This window comes from Zootoca vivipara, chromosome 3, assembly GCF_963506605.1.
Source record: "Zootoca vivipara chromosome 3, rZooViv1.1, whole genome shotgun sequence".
Classification (NCBI taxonomy): domain Eukaryota; kingdom Metazoa; phylum Chordata; class Lepidosauria; order Squamata; family Lacertidae; genus Zootoca; species Zootoca vivipara.
Genome location: NC_083278.1, coordinates 24,469,147 through 24,496,770, shown reverse-complemented (window position 1 = coordinate 24,496,770; position 27,624 = coordinate 24,469,147). Strand labels below are relative to the sequence as shown.

The 27,624-nt window shown below is 42.3% G+C and overlaps 1 protein-coding gene across 2 annotated transcripts in view; it reads left to right on the top strand.

Annotated features, from left to right (window-relative positions):
• The window catches only part of EIPR1 (EARP complex and GARP complex interacting protein 1), a 60,675-nt gene that overhangs the window by 8,795 nt on the left and 24,256 nt on the right, over nt 1-27,624 (top strand). For both annotated transcript variants that reach the window (XM_035109919.2, XM_035109920.2), the window contains exons 3-4: nt 2,193-2,325; nt 21,347-21,503. In XM_035109919.2, coding sequence (XP_034965810.1) covers nt 2,193-2,325; nt 21,347-21,503 — 290 coding nt within the window. The remainder of the gene's footprint in view (nt 1-2,192; nt 2,326-21,346; nt 21,504-27,624) is intronic.

Here is a 27,624-nt window from a genome sequence, read left to right as displayed (position 1 = left end):
CAATCTGCTCTGCTCTATTTTCAGCAAAGATTTTGTTAAAATTGTGCTCTGTTCAGGCTAAACACTAAAAGGGCTTTTTTGTATTGTAGGCATCCAGCTTAGGCAGACATTGTGCAACAAGCTAGATAGAACATCTGTCTCTGGATGCTCTTCTGGCTTCCAGCTTGCTTTAGTCTCAGAATGGCTTTCTTATTATGTTAGCAAATGGGAGAGGGAAATGAGTTAAAGGGGTTTATCTCAGGACAATTGATTGCAGAAACGAATCCCTTGTGCTCTCTCCAGAGAAGCAAGCAATTGTTAAAGCATTTCAAAGCTTTCTCTGTGTTGACAGGGTATTGGCCTGAAAAATATTCCACCACCACCCTTTTCTATTTTGCTCATGGCTTGTACTTGCATAGCGTTTCCATTTAAGGCAGATGTGGCCCTCCAGATTCTGTAGGGACCATAACTCCCAATATCCCAGACCTCAGGCTATTCTGGCTACTGATGATGGAGGGTTGGAAACCAATGGCATCCTCAGGGCACCAGGATGCTGCCATGCTGAGTTGAACCATTAGTCCATCTAGTTCAATATTGTCTGCATACTGATTTGCTGCTGCTAGGTCGGAAACCTAGCTATGACTCTTCTCCTTATTTAAGATACAGGTGGCAATATTTTGTGTGGGGGTTCTGTTCCTGCCCCCCTGCATGTGTTGGCCGAGCATATATAAGTGCTCCCCTTCTGCCCTCGTTCTGCCCTCTTCCAGGTCCAAAAGGGGTTTGATGGGTTAAAACCCTGATCCCTGCTAAAGTGAAGAACTTAGACATCCTAAGTACATGTGAAAAATTGCATAACTTTGTAAGATGTTGGGAGAAAGTTCTTTCAACATGCACTAGTGCGTCAGCACTGTTAGGTCAGCTTTCCTACAACATTTCTTGAGTAGTACCCAGCAGACAGAAGGAGTGAGTTTTTTGGGGGAGGGGAATTGCATGCAACAGCCCTCAGGCTTCGTAATCATGGTCTTCCAGTTAAGACGGGGATGGGGGGCTCTGTGACCCTTCAGATATTGTTGGAGTACGACTTCCATTATCCCTGACCATTGACCTTGCTGGCTGGGGTTGATAGGTTCAAGAATCCAACAACATTTGGAAGGCTACAGGTTAAAGGGTCTCAAGTTAGAAAGGATGGGTAAGGTGTTTGAGCACTACCGTCAGTCATACCAAACAATTACTGGCATAGATGCATGTTAGTGTAACTTAGTTTGGTAGCCTACCTTTGGGGGCCAATGGGGGGGCCTTCTGAATTTTGAGTGGGTGCCATGGGCACCAGCCACAAAAGTTGCTGTGAGGGCATGGCAGTACCCATGGTGGCTTCTACGTCTAAAGATGCCAGAAGAGAGGCAGGACCTTAAAATGGTGCAGGGATGCGAGATCTCCCATCATATCCCCTCCCCAAATCAAGGCACCTACAATAAAACACTGACAGAAGCTCATAGCACCTCTCCTCTGTTCAAAAGAGAAAGGAGAAAGGAGGTTGGGTGGCCGTGCAAGTTATCCAATGAAAGGTGAGCATGTGTTGAAGGGTACATTTTCAGTTTAGGAGAAGCTGAGCCAGTGCAAACAGGATCTGAGCAAGAAGGTATTGGCTAGAAGGCTAGTGCCCACAGGCACTGCATTGGCAACCCCTGACTAATCTTCCCAGTACCAACGTTCAGTAGTAAAAGGTTACATGAGGACTTTGTAGTGATGCTGTACGACTCCTCCCCTCTTGTCTAGCATGGAAAGCTATTAGTTGCATTTGTTCAAATTCTGCTGTAAGATCAAGTACTAAATATACCAGATACCACCCTTTGCCATCTTATGGACTCTTATATATGGAGTCTTATCATAGTCTATGTTACTTGAATAGGAGTTTGTGTGTTTTAATGAGTGGGGATTTAGTGACTAAATCAACCTGCATTTTGTATTTCCTTATAGAGACTCATTACTGGTCTCCTTTATTACTTGTTGCAACTGTAGACATAGCATGGCAGATCCGGGGTTTCTCAATCAGCATTTTCACCGATAGTTGTTTTCAGTGACTCCTGTGCATCCATTTTTATGAAATGAAACTAATACCGGTAGTATGTTTCACACAGCTGTAATGTATGCTTCCAGACCCCTCTGAAAATAATATGCATGAAGTCCTAACGGTTCTTGTCTTGCATTTGTAGATTCACATCATAGATTTTGACGATGAAAATAACATTATAAACAAAAATGTTCTTCTGCATCAAGTTGGTGAAATTTGGCACATAAGTGCCAGTCCAGCTGACAAAGGTGTGCTTGCAACCTGCTACAGTAAAAGTAAGTGCAATTTGAAGGCTTTCATTTTCTCTCCTTTTCTTCTGTAAGAAGCTTATCTGAGGGTGTATATTATGGTATTGAAATGCACACGAACTCTTCTAGTGGCATTCATGTTGGTTTGAGGGATTTCATTCTAGCTGCCTATTTTTTAATTGATAAATGAACTTAGTGGCTCTCTGATCACTTAACCTTTGGCGCACATGTCTGGTGTATGGGAGGGGCTCCAAGCAGTGTTCAAAATTAGCAAGGCGCCAGGTGCATTTTGCACCTGCCTATTAACCACTTGTGACCAAGTGAAGATGCCTGGTCACCAGGATGGCACCTGACATCTCCACCATCTGGGGGTGCATGCCTGGGGATCATTGGATCTTGACAGTTTTCACACAGACATACTACATCCCTGTGAAATTCTATCAGTTAAATTTTATCTGCACAATCGGAATGAATTTCAGGATCCGAAATGCTTTTTTCTGCGCAGGAGCAGGGATCAATGTTTTAGTTAATTGTTGTAGTTTGTCTTACTCCACCCTCATATTCTTACGTTATGAATGTCCATGTCACCATTAAGAAAAAGAGGTAGGAATTGGCCAATATATATGTGGACAGTCCCTGGATCAAGTGACTTTTCTTCTTTAAGTTCTCAAAGTTCTTAACCAAGCTCAAGGTTGTCACCTGTAGTTTAACTGAGTGTTAAACTGAGATGTTTAACTGAGTGTCAATTTCGGTTAGTCCATCATTTGAAAAATATGACTTTAGAGCCGTCTTGCCCAAAATGGCAATCAGAGAGTCTGTTTTGGCGAATGCAACCTTGGTTTAAAGAGGCATTAGGCATCTAGCTTATAACTGGTTCCGAGAGAGAGAAGTAAATTGCCAAGTTAGATGAGATACCTTTTAAAAATGCTAAAGTGTCTTGGAAAGATATACTGTGCTGCTCTTTGTAAAGGGAAAAGTGGCTGAAATATTTAATAAACGTATTAATTGTAAAACCCCGAACAGCGGTGATGCAGTCTCTTCTGTGGTGGACAGTCACAGAGTAAGGAAGAAAAATTGTGCCTTCAGGTGGGTAAAGTGGCTATAGCGAGGCAAGCTTTCAGCTTATATACAACAAAGAACAACATCTGCACAATGGTGAGTGAGCAGCAAATAGGTATATCATGAGAAGACCCTTTTCCATGTCCCCTGCTGCCCTGGGCTGCTAGATCATTATATCTGAATTGCTATAAATCTTCTCACATTGAGAAGGTGAAAAGGCAAAAAGGATAGTAGATCATCCTGGTACCAGAGTAGCTGGCAAAATTAGAACAATGAAGAGCTGACAAAGCACTGAGCAGAGATGAAATACAACCAGTGCACACCCTACAATACTTAATTTTCACAGGTTTTGTTAAAGACTTAGGAACTCTGAAGTACTGTAAGACCTTTACAGACTTTTCTGTAACTTCACACCTAATGCTGCTGCTGCTGTCTTCTTGGGCTAAGTTGCAATTCTGGGTCAAAAATGCAATGTGTCTATAACCATTATTATGACTACTGTGTTGTGGAAATGTATGCATGTATATATGTCTATTTTTGCTGTGGAACGGACTGCACAGATCAGGGAATGGGGTATAAGTAATGCTGAGCGCTGCTTTCAATTTTACATGTGTTCACTAAGAAGTCAATTCTGTCCTATTTCTGAAATAATCTTCATTTTCCCCCCATATGGCAATATCTATTTCAACAGGTTTTTTTATCTCACTGTACACATTTTATAAATAAACTTTACCTGTATATATTTTTCTGAGGCGAGCACGGTCACAAAATGCAGGGAAGTGCAAAATCCAAAGGATAATTAGGTTCCAATCTGCACATTAGTCCATTAGGTGCAGATCAGGTCAGTTCACATTGGAGTTCATGGAAATTGAATTCCTCAAGCATCCCTAATCCCGCTTGCCTTTGCTACCATCTGCCTCTTGCTCCCCCCCCCCCATTCTGTTCTGCTGAACTCTCCCTGCCATCACCGGTATGACTTCAGGCACATGGAAATTCAACCAGAAAGGCATGGCAGTTGCTGCAAATCAGCAGGCAAGGAGTTTTCATGGCGTGTTAAGGGTGTGTGTGTCTGTGTGTGTCTGTGTGTGTGAATGAATGTGAATGACAGAATCAGGGGATTTCAGAAACTTCTGCTTTATAACCTATCTTAGTCCTACTGAATTGTCACTCACCTCAGAATCCTTTTATAGGCTATAGATGGAGATGAAAAAATTCAGAAGCATGTATTTGCAAACCCATTTCGCCCTTTCAGCAGTTTTAAATAAGAAGAACATTGTGTTGAGGTTTCCTTTAGAATATACTGAGAATGCGAAAATGAGACGAGTCTGTTCATAATGATAATTTACTTACACAGATTGTCGAGCTAAGCGGGGCCTCTGTTTTAACTTTGCCATTGGGCATTCCATTTGAAAGGGTTGGTTTGGGGATATTTTTTGGAATGCAATAACTTTATTGAGCTTTGAGATCAGAATGGCAAGTTGGAGAGATTCAAATCACTATTCCCACATCTACTTTCAAGGAAGAAGAAGGAAGGCATAAAACACCATTAGATACTAGAAATGAGGCCTCTCCCCATCCAGTGGATATTTCATACCTGCTGTTGGTACATTCATTCTGTGTACTCTGATATGCTTTCAGACATCATGGAAACTTGCAGGGAGGTGAAAGGTCAAAGGCCTTGCAAGGTGTTCAGTTGTAGTAGAAGTTTTCCAGAGATCTCTATACACATAATTCGTGGGAAAGAGAGTTCATATGCTTCAAGAGCGGAGGAGTCTGGTGGAGAAAGCAGGCGTGAAAGTATCCATTGCTAGGATGCAGGTGGTAGAAGCTGAGGAAGAAAAATTAAATATTTGCTCAAGCACCTCTTAAAAATATGTAGTTGGCCAACATGGGATAAGAAATTTGTAGCTAATTTTTGGAGCATTAATTTTTGTCCTTTAAGATAACCACCATTGATTCCCAGATGGGCTTAGCATTTCACTGGTGGAGCATTAGGAGGGAGGCTGGCTGCTGGTAGCCATGATTTTGGTTCAAGATAAGTTCTCAGCTCACTGCTGCTGATCCTCTGTTAATTATTTGGATCCATACAATTCTTTAGATCAGGCATCCCCAAACTTCGGCCCTCCAGATGTTTTGGACTACAATTCCCATCTTCCCCGACCATTGGTCCTGTAAGCTAGGGATCATGGGAGTTGTAGGCCAAAACATCTGGAGGGCCACAGTTTGGGGATCCTTTCTTTAGATGTTCTTGAGCATCTCCAGAATATTCCTCTTCATTTTCAACATTCCTCTACCTGGAGGTGCTGCTGTTTCCCTGTAGTAAGTAATGAAATGGCTCAGCAACACTGAAGAAAACATTACACCGTACTGATCTACTCAAGCCGTGTTGAGCATATTAGATATTATGAGGAATGGCTTCCAGAAATCGGAACTGATTGTTGGAGATGAATTGTGAAAAAGGGCACCTTTTACATTATCTTCTGTTATTGCAAGATTTTGGCCTTGTGGGCAGAGGGGGTTAAATATGTAAACTAGTCTGAAATTATTTGTGTCTTTTAAAAAAAGTCATCTTCATAGGATTGCTGTCTGCTGTGTGGTTCTCTCCACATAGGTGAAAAAGGACCCTGTAACAGGTGATGGGAAAGATCTTGGCCTGAGAGTCTCTGCCCGCCATAGTAGACCAGGCTTTCCCAATCTGGTGCTCACCAGATGTTGCAATATGGCTGAGGGTGATGGGAGTGGAGCTCAACAACATCTGGAAAGTACCAGGTTAGGGAAGGCTGGCTGGATGGATGATCTGAGATCTGGTAGTAATATAGCTTCCTGTGTTCCTACTGAAGTTGAAATTCTTTTGACTGGAAACACCTTGATTCTCCCCCCCCCCCAAAAAAAGATTTATATTGTCTGAACGTGGGAGAACCATTTTAAAAACACACTGGAATCGTAGCAAGTTTTTATACTACTGAATTTAACTTTCCTAGATCATTTTCTATTTTCTGAGAATTGAAGGGTTCCTTGCTGCTCTTAGTAGCCCACATATTTTAAAGATTCCAAATGAGAGAAGCAAGATTATTGTTATAACATGCAACTGAAATGAATATTACTTTTATGATGAATTTAAATGTAATGGATAAGTAAACTGGGCTATGTAGTCTGCTTCTTACATGGTCCAGGAGGCCACGTGTTCTGAGAATAGACATCACAGCAGTTTGGTAAGACTAAGAAGTAGCATTTGACAAATAAACCAATGCAAATGCAAAACGTTTTAAAGCTCTGAGCAGCTTTAAATAGAAGTAATTTTGCACATGATATGTCTGCAAAATTATGGAAAGGGGAGTTCTGTTCACTCATTGCCTCTTCTAGATTCCAGTTTATGGTTTTCCACCTAAAATGAAAATATTTGTGGACTGCACTGAGTATGTTGCTCGGGCTTGCATAACTTATTCCTAATAAACACATTTTCTTGTAACTGCAGGATTAAAAGCTTGACTCTATTGGTGTGCTGTTGAAAGATTTGATAGCACACAGCCTGCTTTTTTTTTTAATTTTTATTTTCCAGGGTGGGAGAAGGGGAGACAGGGAAATCACTCGATTCCTAAGAGGCATAAATAGCACAATAAAGTCACTTTTAAAACAAATCAGTTATATGCCAAGATACTGTCACTTTTTATAACTAGGACAGTTTCATAAGGTCTGACACTGGTAGCTGTAGAGATGCCGATTTATCACATCAGTGTGACAGCTGTAGGAAATTAAATCTGGTCCGTCCCCCCCTTTTTCACCTCTTACTTTTGTGGGAAATCCTTGGAGGGCAGAGAGACTGGCATCGCCACCTGCCCTCTCCTTCAGGGTGAAAGCCTTTGTCCCTGAGAGAGATCAGCTGGCACAATAGATATGTAACTTGTACCTCTCTGCTCCAGCATCACTGGCTCAATGTGCAATGTAGCAGAATTAATAATACTGTAGGGATCTCACATTTGCATTACCTGACTTTATTGGAAGGGGGGGTGGGAGGAGAAGGAGAGATGTGCCATCTCGCATTTCATTAAGGCTTCAGCATATACATTCTGTAGCTTTAATATTGCAGAGGGAGAAAGAGATGGGGGGGGGAGAAGAGAAGAGAGAGAGAGAGCGTCCTCACAGCTTCATCTTATTTGGATTTAAAAGAGCGGTTTCCTAATGCTTTATGGAAATGCAGTGGGAAAGAGGACAGTGTCATTCCTTGACACTGATGAGGGTGGTTTGGGGGTCGTGAGTGGAGGGTTCAGTTTGATTAAATGAAGGCTTATCTACAGTGGAGCTGCAGAGCATGCTTGCTCATACAAGTCAAGGTTCATTCGCTCGAAAAGCTGGGGCGGGTACAGGCGAAAGATGATTCAAAGGCATCTGTCATAAATATTTCAAATCTGTGCCTGCGATAATAGCTCCGTGCATAGTTCTTCCCATGTAAAAAAGTGAAGAGTTGACTAGAAAGCACTCTTGCGGCAATATGGTTTGTGTATGTGAGAGAAAGAAAGAGAGAAGGAGAGGGAAGAGAGAAAGAAAAGGGGTGGGGGAGAGACAGAGTCTCTCATTACACAATAGTCTGTCTTGATGTAATGGTGGAAAGAGCCGGCAGAGGGCAAAGTCTCATAATTGTAGGTGATGGTCTCTTTGTCTGCTTCTGCCCTGCCATTAAGAGGATTTTGAAGATGTGATGATAAATAACCTGTTTTGAGGGCTTGGGGTATGCCGCTTTCCCCTGTCAAAAATCATCATTCAACACATCCTGTCTCTTCAGAGCTTCGGCATTTTTTGAGAGAGCACATTTTAATGTTGCTTTTAAAAAGCAAAAATTCTACAGAAAGGCAGTTTCACATATAGCAGTTTCTCTTCTTTCTTTTGCTGGAGGGGAGGGGGAAGGGAATTCCTGTGCTTATCAATGAATCCTGGTCTTTTTAAAAACAAACAAATAAACAAACTACAAATACTATAATGCAGTCTTTGCCAGCTAATGATCGCCTGTTGACAATAACATTTTGTGATGGAAGATCAGACATTGGTATCTGTTTGGTAGGCTGCATTGCGAAGGCAGCAGTAGCCAAAAAAGAAAGAAAGAAACCACTCAGCAAAGCAGAAAAATAGCAATAAAATAAACTTGTTCAAATCATTTCATTTCCGCTCTTACTTTTATTAACAGTGCAAAAACCACCTCTGGATTTTATTAACCTGAAGTGTTTGTGCAGTGGTATATTTACATTGAGACTTTTCATATTTTAGGTGAGGACGCAGTTTAGACTGGATTAGATGAACCAGTACTAAACACCTGTGTTTTAAGTGTCTCTTTAAAGCCTTTGTTGGATTTTTCTGAAGTGAGTTTGCACTAGAAATGTGAAATGGGACAGGGATCCAACAACGTCATTTTATAGGATCCCACAACAAAAACGTCGCCGTGCAAATATGACTTTAGAGACACTACTTACAGCCTCATCCAAGGCCTTACTCTGTTACCACCCTCTCCCTGGGAAGGGGGGGGTGGTGGGGCTTTTATCTTGGGTATGAGCATTTTTATCCTGGAGTTTACGGGAAATTTCCCCACGTTTGTTTTCCCCATCACCTGACCCATTTCCAAAATTGAGAGGAAAGTGGAGTTGTTGTTTTTTCCTGGCACCTGAAAAGAGTTTTGACCATGCAAGCCAAATGGATGGACCACACCTTGCCAGCCTTTTCCGGTCCAGAGAAGGAAAGGTGAGTGAGTGAGGATTGGATGCTGCTGATTGATGGCGCCTAGGGTGCCATCCCATCATTTTGCCCCCTAGCCCTTCTCATTGAGGAAAGGTTGGGGGGGATGCCGTTGAGCTGTGGCCTCCAACCCAGCACCCTCACAACTCCCCACTCAGAGAGTGGGGAGGTAAGCTAACAATAAATTGTAGGCTGCTGCCCCTGGTGCTATTTACATTTTTAAGAAAAAGAAAGGAAGGCACTGAAATTCCATACTTATTTGAGCATAATGCTCAAAGGGGCAGTACACTGGACATACAGACATTTCCTGAGTATAATCCCTTTGTCTCTTTCTCTGCATGTATTCAATCAAGATGTGGCAGCGTGGGGGGGGTGGCATGCCACTGGTCCTGCTCCATCATCAGCATGTCCAGCAGAAGGGGAGGACAGGCTCTGTATTCATGCCACTGTATGTACAATCAGAAACACTGGTTGCAGCAGGGTTGCTAAGTGAGAGTACAGACCCTGGGTATGTACAGCTCATTCTCGCTTTCTGTGGAATGCATGGAGATTGGGAGCAGGCCAGCGAATGCATGGGAGGCTGAACTCAGTCGCTATCCTGGTTTTTTTTGCCATAGGTTGATGGAATGCATAGATGGAACATGAGCAGGGCTATAATTATTTAAAAAAAATTAAAGGAAATTAAAACTTTGAAGCTACCTAGTTTATTTGCACTAATTAATTTTATGAAACAATGCGTCTTTGGAAACTGGAAGTTTTCTGCAGAAAAAGAATAGCAGCGGGGGGTGGGGGTGGGAATTGGGAGCTTTTCCAGACCACAGCCATGGCTGCTCATTAATTGCTCTCAGACTCTGGAACCTCCCCTTCCCAGGAAACCTGTTTAGCTCTGTAGCTACCTGGTTAGTGGTGTATTTTAAAGGCATTGTTTTCGGGGAGGTCATTGGGTCATGACGAATTGAGTTTGCCCTTACACAGAAATCTTATGAATATAAATCTCTTTCAATGTGCTGTTTTTAGTTATGGAGTGATTTTAGCGTGGTGGCTTTGTGGTAAGAATTCACCTCTATACCACCTTGTTCATTACCCAGGCGAGGAACAAACACCTTTTGAATAAACCACAGAACCAGGGAAACTATTTCCATGTCCAGCATCCAGATCTAGGGACCCAGCATTTATTATAGCTATTACAATAGGACAGAGCTCACTCTACTCAACATACCAGTTGAGAATGTCTGCCCCATGGCACTTCAGAACAACAGCTTATATTATAGTTCAAACACAGCAAGCAAAGAGTCATAAAACATCTTCACATATGTCAGGAAGTAAAGTACACATGGCTCCATACTGGTATTTTCTCCCCCCCCCCATCACCTTGGTGTGGCCCCAATGTGCCCAGACCATTTGACCATTTTAGGTCTCGGATATCTGGCGTTACCATGGCAACCTAGCCTTCACTGAGGGAAGAACATCGTAAAATCCTCTTCCTGGGTCTTGGATAGTTTCAAGGATAGCTGAAATATCCTGCCATTTGTACCACTTTCAGGGGTAGATAAGAAGAGATGGAATGCAGCGTAGGAGCGGGTGGAACACACAAAAATCAAACCTAATACATTCTAAAAGGTTATATGCAATTAAAGTTGAAACATTATTAAAATAATAAAAATATACACCTGGGGTCTCTAATTCTTATCAGTCCCCCTTTCTTTGATCATAAACTTTTCAAGGATTATGATAACACCTTATCAAAATTATCAATCTACCTATTTGACTTATGTACAAAACATACCTTTACAAGCATTGAATACCACAACCTAGCAATACAATACAGAGAATTACTGAGAGGAAAATTAATACCCCCCCCTTTAAGGCTTCTTTGATTCAATTAATTTGAGGAGGCCAACCTCATGGATTCCAATATGAGATTCTTCTTAATCATTTATGGACTTTTAAGAACCTTGGGCGAAGTATTCTCCCTTGCTATAAACATGATCATCTATGCTTTGCACTCAGCAAGAAGTTTTATTCATAAGGAAGCATGACGTTTTCTTGCTTCAGCTTTGTTTTGTGCCCTGTGTCAAATTAGTCTTCTGGACCCCATCTATTTGTTATTCATCAACAACACCCCTTTAATGGATCCCTGTTAAAGGGGTTTTATCAATCATCACCAACCTCCTGATTCGGTGCAGATGTTGACATATCCTGAGAGAAATGTTTTCACCCTTGCCAACCATTGTGGGAGGTTTTTACCTTGCCATGATCTGCACTCAAGGGTAAATCACTTCCCCACTTTCCAAAGGGGCATGAAAAAGCTAATTGCACTTTGGGTTCGCTTTCTCCAATCCGAAAGCTAAATCCAATTAGAATTTTTCTATAGCCCCGAGATTTCAAGTCCAGAAACCAATTCGTTAAACAATTCCAGTAGGGGCATTTGTACAAATTAACTACTTTGACTCTATATAGCACATACAGACTTCCTTACACATATGCAGTGATTCCTGCTTAATCAAAGCATAAATTTCTGTGTTACTGTTAACTTGCTTCACATGGTGCTTCTCCTGAAACCATTGGATCAATAGAGAAGATTGGCACACACGTAACAGGTAAAGAAATATGGTTACCAGTTGACCTATTTCAAATTTTGGATTTCACAAAAATCTGATCCATTCAAAGACATAAAACACATGGGGAAACCTTCAGGCCTACTTCTGAAAAAAATGTTACAACTTCAGCAATCACAATAGTCAGCAATGGCTTTTTGGTGATGCACCAACCCTACATATGGATTTACATTTTCCTATGGGTATTCTCAGTACACCAAACATACAAACAATTACAGTACTTGAAATGAAGAAACATTTGTCCTTTATGGGCATCACAACACAATTCAATACATGAATTTACAGTTCCAACTAAAATTCAAACTATCATATAATACAAAATACCAATTCTATATCTAGCTATTCATGAAAATCTCTTGGTCTTGAAAAACTTCTTGTTGCTTCCACAAATACCTCCAATCTGCAGGAACTTCAACTTTAAGTTGTAGTCCAGAAAAAGTCTTTACAAGTCACCTTCTTCCAGACCCCCCCCCTTTGCCTGCCACCCTGCAAATCCTGGTTTGATGCAGATGAAAAGAAATGGCTGTTGCTACTTTGCTGTCACCTGGGAGGCGATAAACTGGCAATAAACACAGATGTATCTCAGTGTATCTGATGAAGTGTGCATGCACACGAAAGCTCATACCAAAATAAAAACTTAGTTGGTCTTTAAGGTGCTACTGAAGGAATTTTTTTTATTTTGTTTCGACTCAGACCAACACGGCTACCTACCTGTAACTAGATTAAGATCAGTCACACTTAACTGTCTAAGCTTTAACCACGAACACACTTTTTCAAACTTTGGCTTTTTCAAACTTTGGCTTTGTACTACATACACTGGCAAGGAGACTTGAGAAGTCTTGTAGCTGCATGTTACACAATAAGTTCACCAACACTACATTGAGATAAAGTTGATTTCCAATCATATTTAAAGTGCTCTGTTACTTCTTTCCTTTCCACATCAACACAATCCACTTGAAGCACTCATTGAAAATTACAACCTGTTCCTCTTGCACAAACATCCCTTCTCCACATCCCTGTTGCCTTCATACGCAGAGATTTCCTATCAGAACCAATGAAGATATCCCTAGTTCTTTAGTCAGATAGCTTTCCTTCTTCTGTCTGGCATCACAAAATCACAGAATGATAGAGCTGCAAGGGGCCCCCAAGGGCCATCCAGTCCCAACTTTCTGCAATGCAGGGAATGTCAACCAAAGCATTCATGACAAATTTCCATTTCTTGTTCAAAAAGCCTCTACTAAAACCCTCCAATAAAGGAGTGCCCACAACTGCTTGTATTCCCCAAAATACAGACAGGACAGTAAAGTATTCAGTCCACGGCACAACAGTTGGTGGGAATTTATCCTTCTAGCGTTGTAAGATCTACCTCTTTGCAGTTGTGAGAGGGTTCTCGTGTTGCCCACTAGTGAACTCCACAGGATCAGAGAGTAGCTCAACATTATATGGGCTTTCTTAAACCTTAAAGCAGTATTTAGTAGACAATTGATACAGTCTAGATAGAAGTGCAAGTAGATAAATAGGTACCGCTCTGGTGGGAAGGTAAACAGCTGTACGCTGGCTCCCTTGGGCAGTAAAGCAAGATGAGCGCCGCAACCCCAGAGGCATCCGTGACTGGACCTAACGGGTCAGGGGTCCCTTCACCTTTATATAGCCTCTGCTCCAAAACAAGTACAGTCGTACCTTGAATCCCGAACGCCCTGGAGCTCGGACGTTTTGGCTTCTGAACGCCGCAAACCTGAAAGTGAGTGTTGCGGTTTGTGAACGTTCTTTTGGAACCCGAATGTCCAGCAGCCAATCAGAAGCCGTGATTTGGTTTCTGAACATTTTGGAAGTCGAACAGACTTCCGGAACGGATTCCATTTGACTTCCAAGGTACGACTGTAGTTGCAGGACATGCCCTAATCTATGTGTGGATCTGCACTGCATTGCCAAGCTAACACTACATGTAGCCATGTGAGTTCTTAAAAGGTGGAGAGGAGTCCAGATGAACAAATTCTGGTGGATCAAGTGTACAGTAATTTGAAATCCAAGGAAACCACTTGTAATAGTCTGATCTACAGGGAAGGACAACTGCAAATAGTTTCATATTCATGAAAGCGAATTCTAAGAATTTCTACTGAGTATAAGTTATATTGTATCAACCAAGCAGGGATGTATTTTAAAATTATCCCCCTGATCTTCACACCCTACTTTGGCAGTAAGTTCAGTGGCCCCTGAACTTGTTGGTTTCAAAAAATGATGCATTTTGGACCTTAATGATGGCAAGCCAGAACCAAAAGGTAGCAAGGTGGTAAAGTTGTCTTTCAAAAGTGCTATACCTTTGGAGCTCCCTCCTATTCAAACAGGCAAAGTGTGTTTCATCTCCATTAATAAGAATGATAAATCCTTCTGTTTTGTCAGTGGGGAAAAAATGAGGCATCTAAGACTAGCTGCTTGCTCCTGTCATACAGGGAACATTAATGGGCACCAGCTGGGCTGCAGCTATAGCAGCTACGCGACTTTAACTTTGCACAGCGAGAGCTGCTGCGGCAATGGTGCAGAAGTACCTCCTGTGCAGATTTAGAAGTACACTTCAATTGTGGTTCCCAGGGCAACAGAGTAATGGCAGCCAGCTGGCTTTGTACCACCTGAGCGCATCAAAGAGCAAGTCCTGTCAGCCACTGAAGCCTTGGCTCAGCTAGCTCCAGCGTGGATTTCTGCAGACAGCAGCTTTGGTTGGGGTTAAAAACACTTGGGAATGCAATTAAAGGATGACCAACGTATTTTTTTTTGTTCATTTTACCCATAGGTACATAAGTCTCTTTACAAGAACTCATAGCAATCTTCTATTCTCACACAGATGTGACATATGTTTGATGCATTCCCTTTCTAGCCTCTGTTTTTTCCTTCCTCTCTTTTTTTAAATAAAAAAATAGAACTGCAGAAATTTGTAATGCCTACAGTCTTCTATATTGTGTTATTTCAAACACAACAGATAAAGTACCACAGTACAAAATGATTTCCAGCCATCCAACTTTCATGGAAATGCAGATAGTATGTAAATCACCAAATCCCATACCTCATAGAGACCATTCCTTGAAAAGAGATGGAATCTCCTTTTTATTGGAAACGGGAAGAAATTGATTATTGGCTGTGGGAAGGCAAACATATTATATATCAAAATTTCCCTTTTCCACAATAGTATTCAAATAACCTAATAAAACTTAGAAAGGTTCTAGTGGCACAAATATCAGCCATGTGCTCTGCATTTCAAGGTCTGCACAGCAGTTGTCTTTATCACAAGTCAAACAAAATCCGCATTAAAAGATATGCATCTTCACCCCTCATATGATCCAAACCAGGGTCTCTGGCTGGAGGGTTGGATCCAGAAGCCACCAAGCCTCCACAGGGATCGTATGATGTCATGGCAGCCGTGGCGTAAAGTTTCAAAGGAAGATTCTTTGTAGTTTCAGCTTGAATTCTTTTTGAATTCTGCCTTGAAATTTCTCACACCTGATGTCATATGACATCAGGCATGGGAAAGGTGGGCGCCGTTTACCCAAAACAGTCTGGCAGACCAACCTCAAAGGCCTACCACTGATCTAAACCATAGAACTGTTTTCTCACCCTGTGTGAAGTTGAACACCGTTGGTATAAAATATTTGGACTGCGTTGCTCATAGATTGTATTTTTAAACAAAAGGGCTAAAAGCGGCAGCTTTTAATATGTGCAATTTGAAAAAAAATTCAACGACTTACAAATAGATATACCACACATGTACCTGTGTAATTTGCAAATCTATTAAGTAATATGTACACATGCCTTCAGCTTACTGTTCTGCAGCTGTAGAAAAGACGAACAAAAATGAAATCATGGGGCAGATTCAACTACTCCATCCCAGTAGCGATGACCAGGCCATGGTTGGGAGAGTCTCTAGAACAGAGCTTTGGCGGCTGGGGGCAGAGGGCAGGGGGCAGGGCCGGCTCTAAGGCAAGGCTGGGTGGCGCAATGCGCCAGGGCGCCGGGCCGTCAGTGGGGTGCCGCGCTGCAGTGCCCATGGCAGCCCTGCTGTGCCCGCCAGACAGCCGCGCTGTGAAACAGGGCGGGGGGCCGCCGGAGGGATCTTCGCGCCAGGGCGCCAGATACTCTTAAGAGGGCCCTGGCTGGGGGTGGGGTTATCATTCCATTGAGCAAACATAAATGCTTGCACTGACAGAAGGTTCTCCTTAGCGCTACATTGAATTCAACCCTATATGTTGTTTTCTAAGCAAGTTAAGCAATTGTCAGTACATCAGCTGGAGTTTCAGTGACTTGGCCAGATTGATATGTGCCGACTTCTGTATATCGAGCATTTCATTGCTGCAGTTCTGAGTGCTTACCTGTAAAAGGAGTGAGTAATAAGAAGGAAGTACCGCGTGCGAGGATTTAATCGTCCCCTTAACTTCAGATTTGTAAGTGACGAAAAATAAAGGGTTCATCTCTGTAACGGGCAATGAAAATATGTTATGAGCTTTTTAGGAGTTGTAGAACGTCTTAGTTTCTAAAACTCCAAGGGTTAGTAACAGGCAACTCCTTCAAAGGGTAGATTATGGCATGCATGAGAGAGCATTCAGTAACGTATGTTGCCAACAAGATGTCAGTGTGCTTAATCATTTGGTTTGAAGAATATAACAGATGGCACCAAAGTTGTGGTTACATTAGGTGAGTGTGGGTGGTTTCACGCTTAAAAAACACAAAAACTTTGATTTGCTTCATATTTTCTCTCAAGGACCCAGGCCTATCTAGGAGTGCCAACTTGAATAAAATTTTGGAAGGTGGGGGCTGGTAAGCTCCACCCTGCAAAATCAATCACATGAGATGTTGCATGCGCACCATTTGAAAGGCAATGCCCGTCAACTTTGGCGAGGCCCAGCCCCTCAAATATTTTTTTTAGGGGGGCCAAAGGGACCTCGGCCTCTAGGAGTTGGTTTCTATCAGCCCATCTCTCCCAACTGATCAAAGACCACTCAACTACTTAGGTCTCTCAGTTCTTCTGGAAAGTGCTGTAGAGACGATTAAAATAAAACCTTGTGTAGCCAAGTTAGCTCTCCTGGCAACATTTTGGATAACAATTTATAAGTTGGTCTGCAAAGTGCTACTGGAAGGAATTTTAAAATTTTGTTTCGTCTTACTAGTATTGTTTGAGGAAAAGGTTCTAGAAAGAGTGGCTTCTGAATTTCAAAGGTTAACAAATATTATGGGGCTAAATGTATAGGGACAATAATCCAAAGAGCTATTTAAGTATACCCAAAAACTTGGTCATGCCCAGTTGAATTTTGGTTTCTTTCTTTCAGGATTCTAGTAGGCCTATCGTTTGATTTTCTGGGGTATTCCATTCCCCCTAAAAGTTAGTTAGCGTTCCATGCCAACTGAGCACCCCCAGGTCTTATTGGACTGTTTGGGGGAACCGTCTTTTCTGAGCTTTTCTCAATAGGTACACACAGGTATGTGCCCAGTCTTTTCCTTCTCACAGGAGAAGTATCTCTATTTGTAGGGCTCCATGCCCCTAGTTTGAGACTCTGTGGCCTTACTGCAAGATGTCATAACACTGAAAAAATCAGAGCATTCCACAAGATGGAAATTCAGAAAAAAAACGTGTAAAGAATGCCTCTAAAAACAGCAACATAGGCTGAGACCAGAAAATAAGCTCCTAATGTATTTTGGGCACACAGACGGGACAGAGATGCATCACATCACAGCCTCTCAGTGGAGAGGGAGGACTGCTTGCTAGACTCCAAGGAATGTCAGCCAGGTTTGCAAGATGCGAAAACCTGATACCTTCCTACTCAACAGACTGTCTTGTGCCTGCAAATATGCACGGTCTTGATATAATTAGCAGTTATTGTACTTTGAAAGTGAGAGATCTGTCTAGCCAGTCTCCAATTAGTTCCCCCCCTTTTGAAGGGGGGCAGTCTTCAGTGCTTCCAAACCTTAGCTTGGCCTGTAGTGATAGCAAAGAAACAAAAAATTGGTCAGTTTATTACAGGCTTCGTCAACCTCGGCCCTCCAGATGTTTTGAGACTACAATTCCCATCATCCCTGACCACTGGTCCTGCTAGCTAGGGATCATGGGAGCTATAGACCAAAAACATCTGCAGGGCTGAGGTTGAGGAAGCCTGGTTTATTACATTTGCACGGAATCTTGTTTTCCCAACACACTGGTCATTCCTAGGCCAGGTACAGAGTTCCTTGCCCATTTGCCTTGCCACCTTCCTCCTCCTTCTGGAGAGTCCCTCATCTGCAGAGTTGATTTTGGAGGGTGCTGGGTGGAATGGCTAAAAACCACTTCCTTTTCCCATTAGCAGAATTGTCTGCTGGATTTCTCTTTTGAGAGCACATGGGCACTAACTGGACTCTTAACCTAGGACAGGTTTCTTAATGGGGTTAGAAAAACACTATGGCAGTATTTTACTATCTATATGTTCCTTTGTCTCCAATGTTCAACAAAACCGCTTGACCGATTGAGGTGAAATTTTGACACAACATCACATGCGAATGTCCGAAGGCTATAGGAAAGTTTGCTAAGACAGATGTCACACCTGTGCCATGAAAAAAACCCCAAACCCCGTGTTTGAAAACACACCACTCAGACAAAAATGCATGCTGGGAAAAGAACCAGGTTGCAAACCAGCACCCTCTAGCGGCGGCTACACTGGTACTGCACCTATAAAACATTCCCTCTCAACAGCACCTCGGCTCCCGTTTACATACTAGGCCGAAGCCTTTACAGACTAGGCCGAATGGAGGTACTGAGCCGCCTGGGTGAGGGTTTTGGGGGGGAGGGGATAGATCAGGACACGGTGGGACCAGTCACAGGGATGAGCTGGGGGGTGGGGGGAAGAGGGGGCATAATACGTCATGGGTCGGGACAGGGTGGGGGGCAATCACAGGGATAAGCCGGGGGGGGGAGGAGGGGGCAGGATACATCTTGGATCGGCACAGGGTGGGGGGAATCACACGGATGAGCCACAGCAACGCGTGGCAGGGCCAGCTAGTGTTACATATATTTGTGTCTTTATATTGTAAACCGCTCTGTGATTCTTGGATGAAGGGATGTATAGAAAATTAGTTAGTTAGTTAGTAAGTAGTGGTAGCTCAATTCCACCCAATGTTAGTGATCTGCTGACAGAAATCTACCCTGGGTCTTATCTGCCAGTGTATAATAATAGTCAAAGATTCTAAACTATGTTTAAGCCAAGAAATCTGTTGTACCATACAATAGCAGGTAATATTTATTCATGTTTCCCTCTTGAACTAGGTAATAAGGAAATGTTTGTCTGAAACTGAAGTAGTTAATTTTCTTCTATCAAAGAAGCAGATATACTTAGCAACCTTAGACTTCATTTATTAGTGTTGTTTTACCTACGTTGTTAGTTGAGTACATTTAGTATTCGGATTCTGCAAAATTAAACGGCGCTTATTTCTGTCAATCTTCTGCACCCCCCTCTCCTTAGTTTTCCACATTACGATACAGGGATGCTTCTGTGCATTCTCTCTCATAGGGATGGGGAACCTGTGGCTTTCCAGATGTTGTACTATAACTCCCATCATCTTTGACCATTGTTGGTGCTCCCAACAATCTTTGGAGGGTCACATACTCCCCAAATATGCACTCTTTTGCAGAGAACCTCAATGGATTATTGGTTTCGCTTACATTCAGATGGATAGAGTAGCTCAATCAATAGGATTGGACTTCCATAATGTAGAGATTCTGTTTTGGCCACGGGGGTTCATTGGAGAGCCTTGAGTAATTCACTGTCGTCGTCCCCACCTTAACCTACCTCATAAGGTTGTTGTAAAAAATAATGTTATAAAACACTTGTATGCTAATGCTACAACTTTCAGTGCCTAATACAGGTTCTGTGTTTAAGCAGAGTTCTTAGCCTATATCCACATTCTAGGCTCATGTTTAGAAGTAGGTTCTAAAATTGCGTTTTACATTTATGATGGAGTTTGTAACTCCATCATGAATGTAAAATCAGTCCTGATATTTATCTTCCCTGCTTTTGTGCCCATCTCTCCCAACTGCTTAGGTCTATCAGTTCTTCTGGAAAGTGCTGTAGAGACGATTAAAATAAAACCCTATCCTCGCGTAGCCTTTTGTTAAGCATAAAGTTTTTATTAAAATTTTTCCATATTTCAATGTGTACATGCCCACTGATTGCAGAATAACTTGTGGTGCTTCAAAAGTACACCCAACACTAAACAGCAGAAGCCAAACAATCAGGAGAATGAATAAATAAATAAATACAAAGGGAGGAAAAAACATATGAACATAGTAAACACATTGTCATTGTGCTATTGTATAACCTTTTGAAATCTGGCTTAGTGAGTGTTTGAAACATTGCTAGATCAGGATGGCAATAAATTTGTCACTGATTCTGCAATGGTATAAATTTAGCGTAGATGATATCGGGCAGGCATAGGCAAACTCGGCCCTCTAGATGTTTGGGGACTACAACTCCCATCATCCCTGACCACTGGTCCTGTTAGCTAGGGATGATGGGAGTTGTAGTCTCAAAACATCTGGAGGGCCGAGTTTGCCAATGCCTGATATGAACTGGTGATACTTGTATTCATATTGGGGGATATTCCATGTTAATCATATATGGGGTGATAATTATATATGGAGTCATACTTGGAGGACACCCTCTGACTTGGTTGGATAGCACTCATTGTTCTTGGGGTTGGTCAGTTTCATTTATTCAATGTGGTGTGCGAGAGCTTTCCGCAACTTCCACGAAGCAGGAGTTTTTTGGGGGGGATTACCGTACCTCCAATAGCCATTACACTACAGAAGGGGAACCTGTGGCCTGCCATATGATTTTGGATTACAACTAACATCACCTGACTATTGGCCATGCTGACTGGGGCTGATGGGAGGTGGAGTCCAACAACACCTGGAGAGTCAAAGTCACGGAGCAACAAGGGTCTTTGAGCACTTGTAAGCATGTCAATAGTTTTCCATTCTGTGCCTTTCTTAGGTAGTTCCTGGAAATTCTGGAACTGGCAATGGCCTTGGGCTTGAAATGCTTTGGGGAGCCAATAAAACAGGGACTCCGAGATTGGATTGTTCAGACTTTCTGCTGAAAGGACTGAAGCAGGCGATTTCTAAAAGTATAGGGCTTTAAAAATGTCGTTCTCTGCAGAGGAGGTGATTTAGTGCCACACATGCAAATTAAAGGCAACCCAGCAAAGCCAGAGAGGGAGACCTTAAAAACTGTGCCTGCATTAAGGTGAAAAATGGTACTCTTAGCAACGGCTCGCTGTAATTTCCAATATTAATTGAAATGGACATATGGGAAGCAGCCCTGGAAAAGTACGTCTGAGGGGGATTGCGTTATCCACCGAATGTTTGGCTTTAAAATGTGAAGAAATCCAAGTTAAATCTATGCTAATTGTGGGCTCTGTGTTAAACTGCTTGCTTCCTTTGTAACCCATCATTTTGCCTGTGTGCCATATCGTCAGAATAAAGTTCAGTAGGATTATTTAAATATTTAAAATGGCAGATGTGCTGTGACTCGCTTATGGTTATGAAAATACTGATGAACCATATTCCAGAATGCCTTTCCTTCCCCCCCCCCTCCATCTCCCCATACTGTGATCTGTTGACATTATCCTCTGTTCCTTAGCTTCAGACAGTAAAGTCATGACATGTGCGGCTGTTTGGAGGATGCCGAAGGAATTGGAATCAGGCAGTCATGAATCCCCTGATGATTCATCAAGCAACGCTCAAACCCTGGAGCTACTCTGTCACCTTGACAACACGGCCCATGGCAATATGGCCGGGTAGGATTCTGCATATTTTATACTCTCAGGAAGGGGGGGGGGGAATGTGAAGGATAGACCTATTCTGTTCAATGCAGGTTTATAGTAAGTTTTGGTTTTCCACATTTTAAATATACACACTCCTGAAAAATCATGCATACTGACTTCTTCTGGGGCTTTCTGGGGGGAAACAAAAAAGATTTACTCCAAACAGCATCAGGGATTGTAAGCATTAGTCCTGCAAATGTAACCTTGGTGCAACTATCTTTCTGCAGTTCTGCTGTGCCTCCCCCCCCCCTTTTGTACATGTATGTATGTTCATCTGCACACCAACTAATGCTAGCTGTTCAGTCACATTCTCTATAATTTGGAAATTCTGTTTTGATCTTTGTTTTGGTTCTAACTGTCCCTCCTATGTTTGGTCTACCCTGAAGTTGAGATTTTATTTTATTGTGCAGTTTATCGCAAAAAGGTGGATACTTTCCTATCAAGAACTGATAGCGGAGTATTATCAGAGAAAGCTTTTCACATTTCCTTCTAATTATTTAATGATGACTGATGTGTGTTTACAGCATTATTGATGAACACCCCCCCCCCCTTTTTATATGTTTGTGTACTGGCAAGATAGGACTGTTAACACCTGGTAACCAAATTTTGCATGCCGGTTCCTGAAATCAAGGATCAGGTTTTCATCTATGTTTGGATACAGCTGGGTCTTTTTTGAATGAAGATGGTGGATGGAACATTTCAAAACTGCACTGGTTTTGGGGTTTTCTTAAAACTCCCAGGCAACACCAGGCTGCTAGTATTAAAAAAATGTAGCTTTAAGGACAGTCGTACCTTGGATCTCGAACGCCTTGACTCTCAAACAAATCGGCTCCCGAACAATCGAAACCCAGAAGTGACTGTTCTGGTTTTCGAACGATTTTCGGAAGCCCAACATCCAGTGCGGCTTCCAATTGGCTGCAGGAGCTTCCGACAGTCAATCAGAAGTCACGCTTTGGTTTCTGAACGTTTTGGAAGTCGAACGGACTTCCAGAATAGATTCTGTTTGACTTCCGAGGTACGACTGTGTATATATATGTGTGTGTGTGTGTGTGTGTGTGTGTGTTTGTGTATATATATATATGTGTGTGTGTGTGTGTGTGTTGTTGTTGTTGTTTAGTCATGTCCGACTCTTCGTGACCCCATGGACCAGAGCACACCAGGCACTCCTGTCTTCCACTGCCTCCCGCAGTTTGGTCAAACTCATGTTGGTAGCTTCGAGAACACTGTCCAACCATCTCATCCTCTGTCATCCCCTTCTCCTTGTGCCTTCAATCTTTCCCAACATCAGGGTCTTTTCCAGGGAGTCTTCTCTTCTCATGAGGTGGCCAAAGTATTGGAGCCTCAGCTTCAGGATCTGTCCTTCCAGTGAGCACTCAGGGCTGATTTCCTTAAGAATGGATAGGTTTGATCTTCTTGCAGTCCATGGGACTCTCAAGAGTCTCCCCCAGCACCATAATTCAAAAGCATCAATTCTTCGGCGATCAGCCTTCTTTATGGTCCAGCTCTCACTTCCATACATCACTACTGGGAAAACCATAGCTTTAACTATACGGACCTTTGTCGGCAAGGTGATGTCTCTGCTTTTTAAGATGCTGTCTAGGTTTGTCATTGCTTTTCTCCCAAGAAGCAGGCGTCTTTTAATTTCATGACTGCTGTCACCATCTGCAGTGATCAAGGAGCCCAAGAAAGTAAAATCTCTCACTGCCTCCATTTCTTCCCCTTCTATTTGCCAGGGGGTGATAGGACCAGTGGCCATGATCTTGGTTTTTTTGATGTTGAACTTCAGACCATATTTTGCGCTCTCCTCTTTCACCCTCATTAAAAGGTTCTTTAATTCCTCCTCACTTTCTGCCATCAAGGTTGTGTCATCTGCATATCTGAGGTTGTTGATATTTCTTCCGGCAATCTTAATTCTGGCTTGGGATTCATCTAGTCCAGCCTTTCGCATGATGAATTCTGCATATAAGTTAAATAAGCAGGGAGACAATATACAACCTTGTCGTACTCCTTTCCCAATTTTGAACCAATCAGTTGTTCCATATCCAGTTCTAACTGTAGCTTCTCAGATTTCTCAGGAGACAGATGAGGTGATCAGGCACTCCCATTTCTTTAAGAACTTGCCATAGTTTGCTATGGTCGACACAGTCAAAGGCTTTTGCATAGTCAATGAAGCAGAAGTAGATGTTTTTCTGGAACTCTCTAGCTTTCTCCATAATCCAGCGCATGTTTGCTATTTGGTCTCTGGTTCCTCTGCCCCTTCGAAATCCAGCTTGCACTTCTGGGAGTTCTCGGTCCACATAGTGCCTAAGCCTGCCTTGTAGAATTTTAAGCATAACCTTGCTAGCGTGTGAAATGAGCGCAATTGTGCGGTAGTTGGAGCATTCTTTGGCACTGCCCTTCTTTGGGATTGGGATGTAGACTGATCTTCTCCAATCCTCTGGCCATTGCTGAGTTTTCCAAACTTGCTGGCATATTGGGTGTAGCACCTTAACAGCATCATCTTTTAAAATTTTAAATAGTTCAGCTGGAATATCATCACTTCCATTGGCCTTGTTATTAGCAGTGCTTTCTAAGGCCCATTTGACTTCACTCTCCAGGATGTCTGGCTCAAGGTCAGCAACCACACTACCTGGGGTGTCCGAGACCTCCATATCTTTCTGGTATAATTCCTCTATGTATTCTTGCCACCCCATATATATATTGCTGGGGTTTTATTTCTTGAGAGTCTTGTTCCACCAGTTGACCAGTCCATCACAAAACTGGTTATCCAGTTGTCCGCTTCCTTGCACTGGTATAGCATTATCTTTTACTACATGGACTATCTCCTAGACTCTTACTATCCAGTCTTCTAATGTGGGTGTGCCCATTTCCCCCAAATATGCATGTGTTGGTTTGTTCTGTTTTAATATTTTGTTGGTTTTGTTTTGTATTTTTATGTTGCGATCCACCCTGTGATCTTTGGATGAAGGACAGTATATCAATTTAATAAATAAATAAGATAAAGGTAAGGGACGTGGGTGGCACTGTGGTCTAAACCACAGAGCCTAGGGCTTGCCGATCAGAAGGTCGGCGGTTCGAATCCCCATGATGGGATGAGCTTCTGTTGCTCGGTCCCAGCTCCTGCCAACCTAGCAGTTCGAAAGCACGTCAAAGTGCAAGTAGATAAATAGGTACTGCTCCAGCGGGAAGGTAAACGGCTATGCTGCTCTGATTCGCCAGAAATGGCTTAGTCATGCTAGCCACATGACCCGGAAGCTATACGCCAGCTCCCTCGGCCAGTAAAGCAAGATGAACGCCACAACCCCAGAGTCGTTCGCGACTGGACCTAACCGTCAGGGGTCCCTTTACCTTTACCTTTACCTTAAGATAAAAGTGACTGTTAACAAGTGTATTACCAGTTCCATATAAACAGATAAGACCAAGTCTGTAACATTTCCAAACAATATGACCAGTGGGTCACCACATCCTGTTAGGTTTTTTTTGTTTACATTAGCTTAGTTTACACACACACACACACACACACACACACACACACACATATATATGCAGTGGTACCTCTAGTTACAAACTTAATTTGTTCCGGAGGTCTGTTCTTAACCTGAAACTGTTCTTAACTAGAGGTGTGGGGCAAAGTTCCCAACTCGAGGTAACTCTTCCAGGTTAGCGGAGTTTGTAACCGGAAGTGAGTGTTTGTAACCTGAGGTATTATATAATGAAAATAAATTTCAATAAAATTGATGCTTAAAAAAAAGATGCAGCAACAATGGTCTTGTGGGACCTTAAACACTGACAAACACTGTGACATAAGCTTTGCCAGATGCCCACTTTCTGACCCATGAAAGCTTACACTGTTTGCCAATCTTCAGGGTGCCATGGAAGTCTTAATCTGTTGCAGCAAAATCAACAAGCGCCACTGCTTTCTGCTGTTCCAGCCTGTTGAGTGGGCATGTAGCCTTGGCTTTATCTTTGCCTCCTTTCTCTGCTTGCTTCGCCATACCCCACTCTTTCTCCACTTCCTCTGTTGTTTCCTATGTGTCCAATTTCAGATTGTAAGCTCCTAGGAACATTCTATAAAGTGCCAGGCACATTGTGTTACATTTTCAAATATGGGGTGCATCTGCTCACAGAATAAATGAATGATTTGGACCTGTATCTGGCTTTCAATAAATGTTCATTGTGTTTTAGGTAGGAATTGACCTGAAATGCTTCTTATCAATATGTCCATGTTCCACGTGTGGAACCTAAAGAATTATAGCTAACAAAGTTAACTCAGTCCCTGATTATTTAACACAACATAGAGGGAAATGCCAGAAATTTGTGTTAATAGGGTTTTTTTTGTTTAGGAAGGTATATCATTCTGGTACTCTATGCACAATCAGAAGCTGTCTGCTGAATAGACCAACAGCAACACGCACACATACATTGGGAGAGAGGGAGAATTGTGAAGCATTGTCACATGAACCTAAAGCCAGCTTTGAATATGGCTAGTTCTACCCAGGGACCACAATTCAAGTATGTAGTTCCTTTTAGGCTAGTTACCACCACCTACCTACTCCTGCCACCGCCACCTGCTCTGCCGCTGCTGCACGCCCTGCCACACCCACTGCTGGCAGAGAATGCCACCGCCATCAGCACTGATTTGGGGCAAGATCGTGGTGATTCCCCAAATCTCATTAGGTATTGTGTGTTCCGCAAGCTCTTGTATGATTTCAGGTGAAATCTTGCCCCAAATCGGCGCTGCTGGCGGCGCATCTCTGCCACTGGTGGTGGAGGCAGTGGAGCACATGTGGGCATGATGTTTGTAGAGTTTCTGTCGCCTGAAGCAGCGGCCTTACCATACCTAACAGCTGGGTAGGCTCTGCTTGGCTGTAACATTTCTACAGCAAGAGTAGGTAATTGACACATCTTCAACCATTAGTTAAGGTAAAAAGTTTTCTCAGCTTGATGCAGGCTTTTAAAGTTCTTGAAACATGGTTAGGAGCAAGGAGCTTGCTGAAGATTAAAACAAAAAACACGAACCTTTCATGATAAGAGGTTAAAAATCAGTCTGTTTGGGGCACTATGCTTCTTTTTAAACAAAATTGTCACTTGGCTGCCAGCAGTTCATAGCATGCATTGCAGACTTTGGTCTTCACCATTACAGTACCATAATTTACAAGAACAGGAGACTGGTATAGGGGAATTATTTTATTTAAGGGGGGTGGGGAAGAACGGTAACCTTCATTTTCACCATAAATCCTGAAGGATTGCTACAATCACATCTATAAAAGAGTGAGCTATGAGATCCAATAAAATGAATTAGTAATGAAATAAAATGTCCATCTCGCAAGGACCGATTGAATACTGTTAGATGTTCTCAAGGTGGGTTCGTTGAGTTATACTTATTTCTAATTAGCACCCTTTCTGTTAGGATACTAACACCTTCTTACAGCTCATTGAAAATCAGAAATGCCAATGATAATGTTCACTTTTTGAAAAGTTTAAAGATATCTTAATGTAAGTGAAAGGCAGTTAGAATTAGCACCCAAAGAAATGGCTTTTGAAAAAGGATTCCAATATCGGTAAATCATTAGAGCAAAATCTTTTTTCTTTTCTTTTTACCATTCTTCCGATACTTGGAGCCTGACACTGCAATCACATGCATGTTTGCTGAGAACTAAGTCCTATTGAGTTTAGTAGGACGTACTTCCAGTTAATCGTGCATAGAATTGCAGCCTAAATTCCAGACAATTTGAAAATATATTTCTAGATGTTTAGCTCACCTCCCAGTGGTGATATCAAACAAACCCTGTCTTGGATTGGAAACAAAAATACTTGTTTTCATATGCATAATATCGCTGAGCAAGGGATCACACTTCTTCAATAGGTGTTAAACAATTGTAAATGGAAACATATGCGAAAGATATTTTCTAAGTGCTCAGGAGGAAGGTTGACACTTAAAGTGGGTAGTTGCTGACCTAAATAGTTCATAAAATAGTTCCTCATTTGGGCACTACTGCTTTGCTTGTCTCTCTCAACTTTTTAAAAAATTTTTTTTAAAAAAAACAGTATAGGGTTGTGAATATATAAATCAGCAGTCTTATAAAAATAGGCC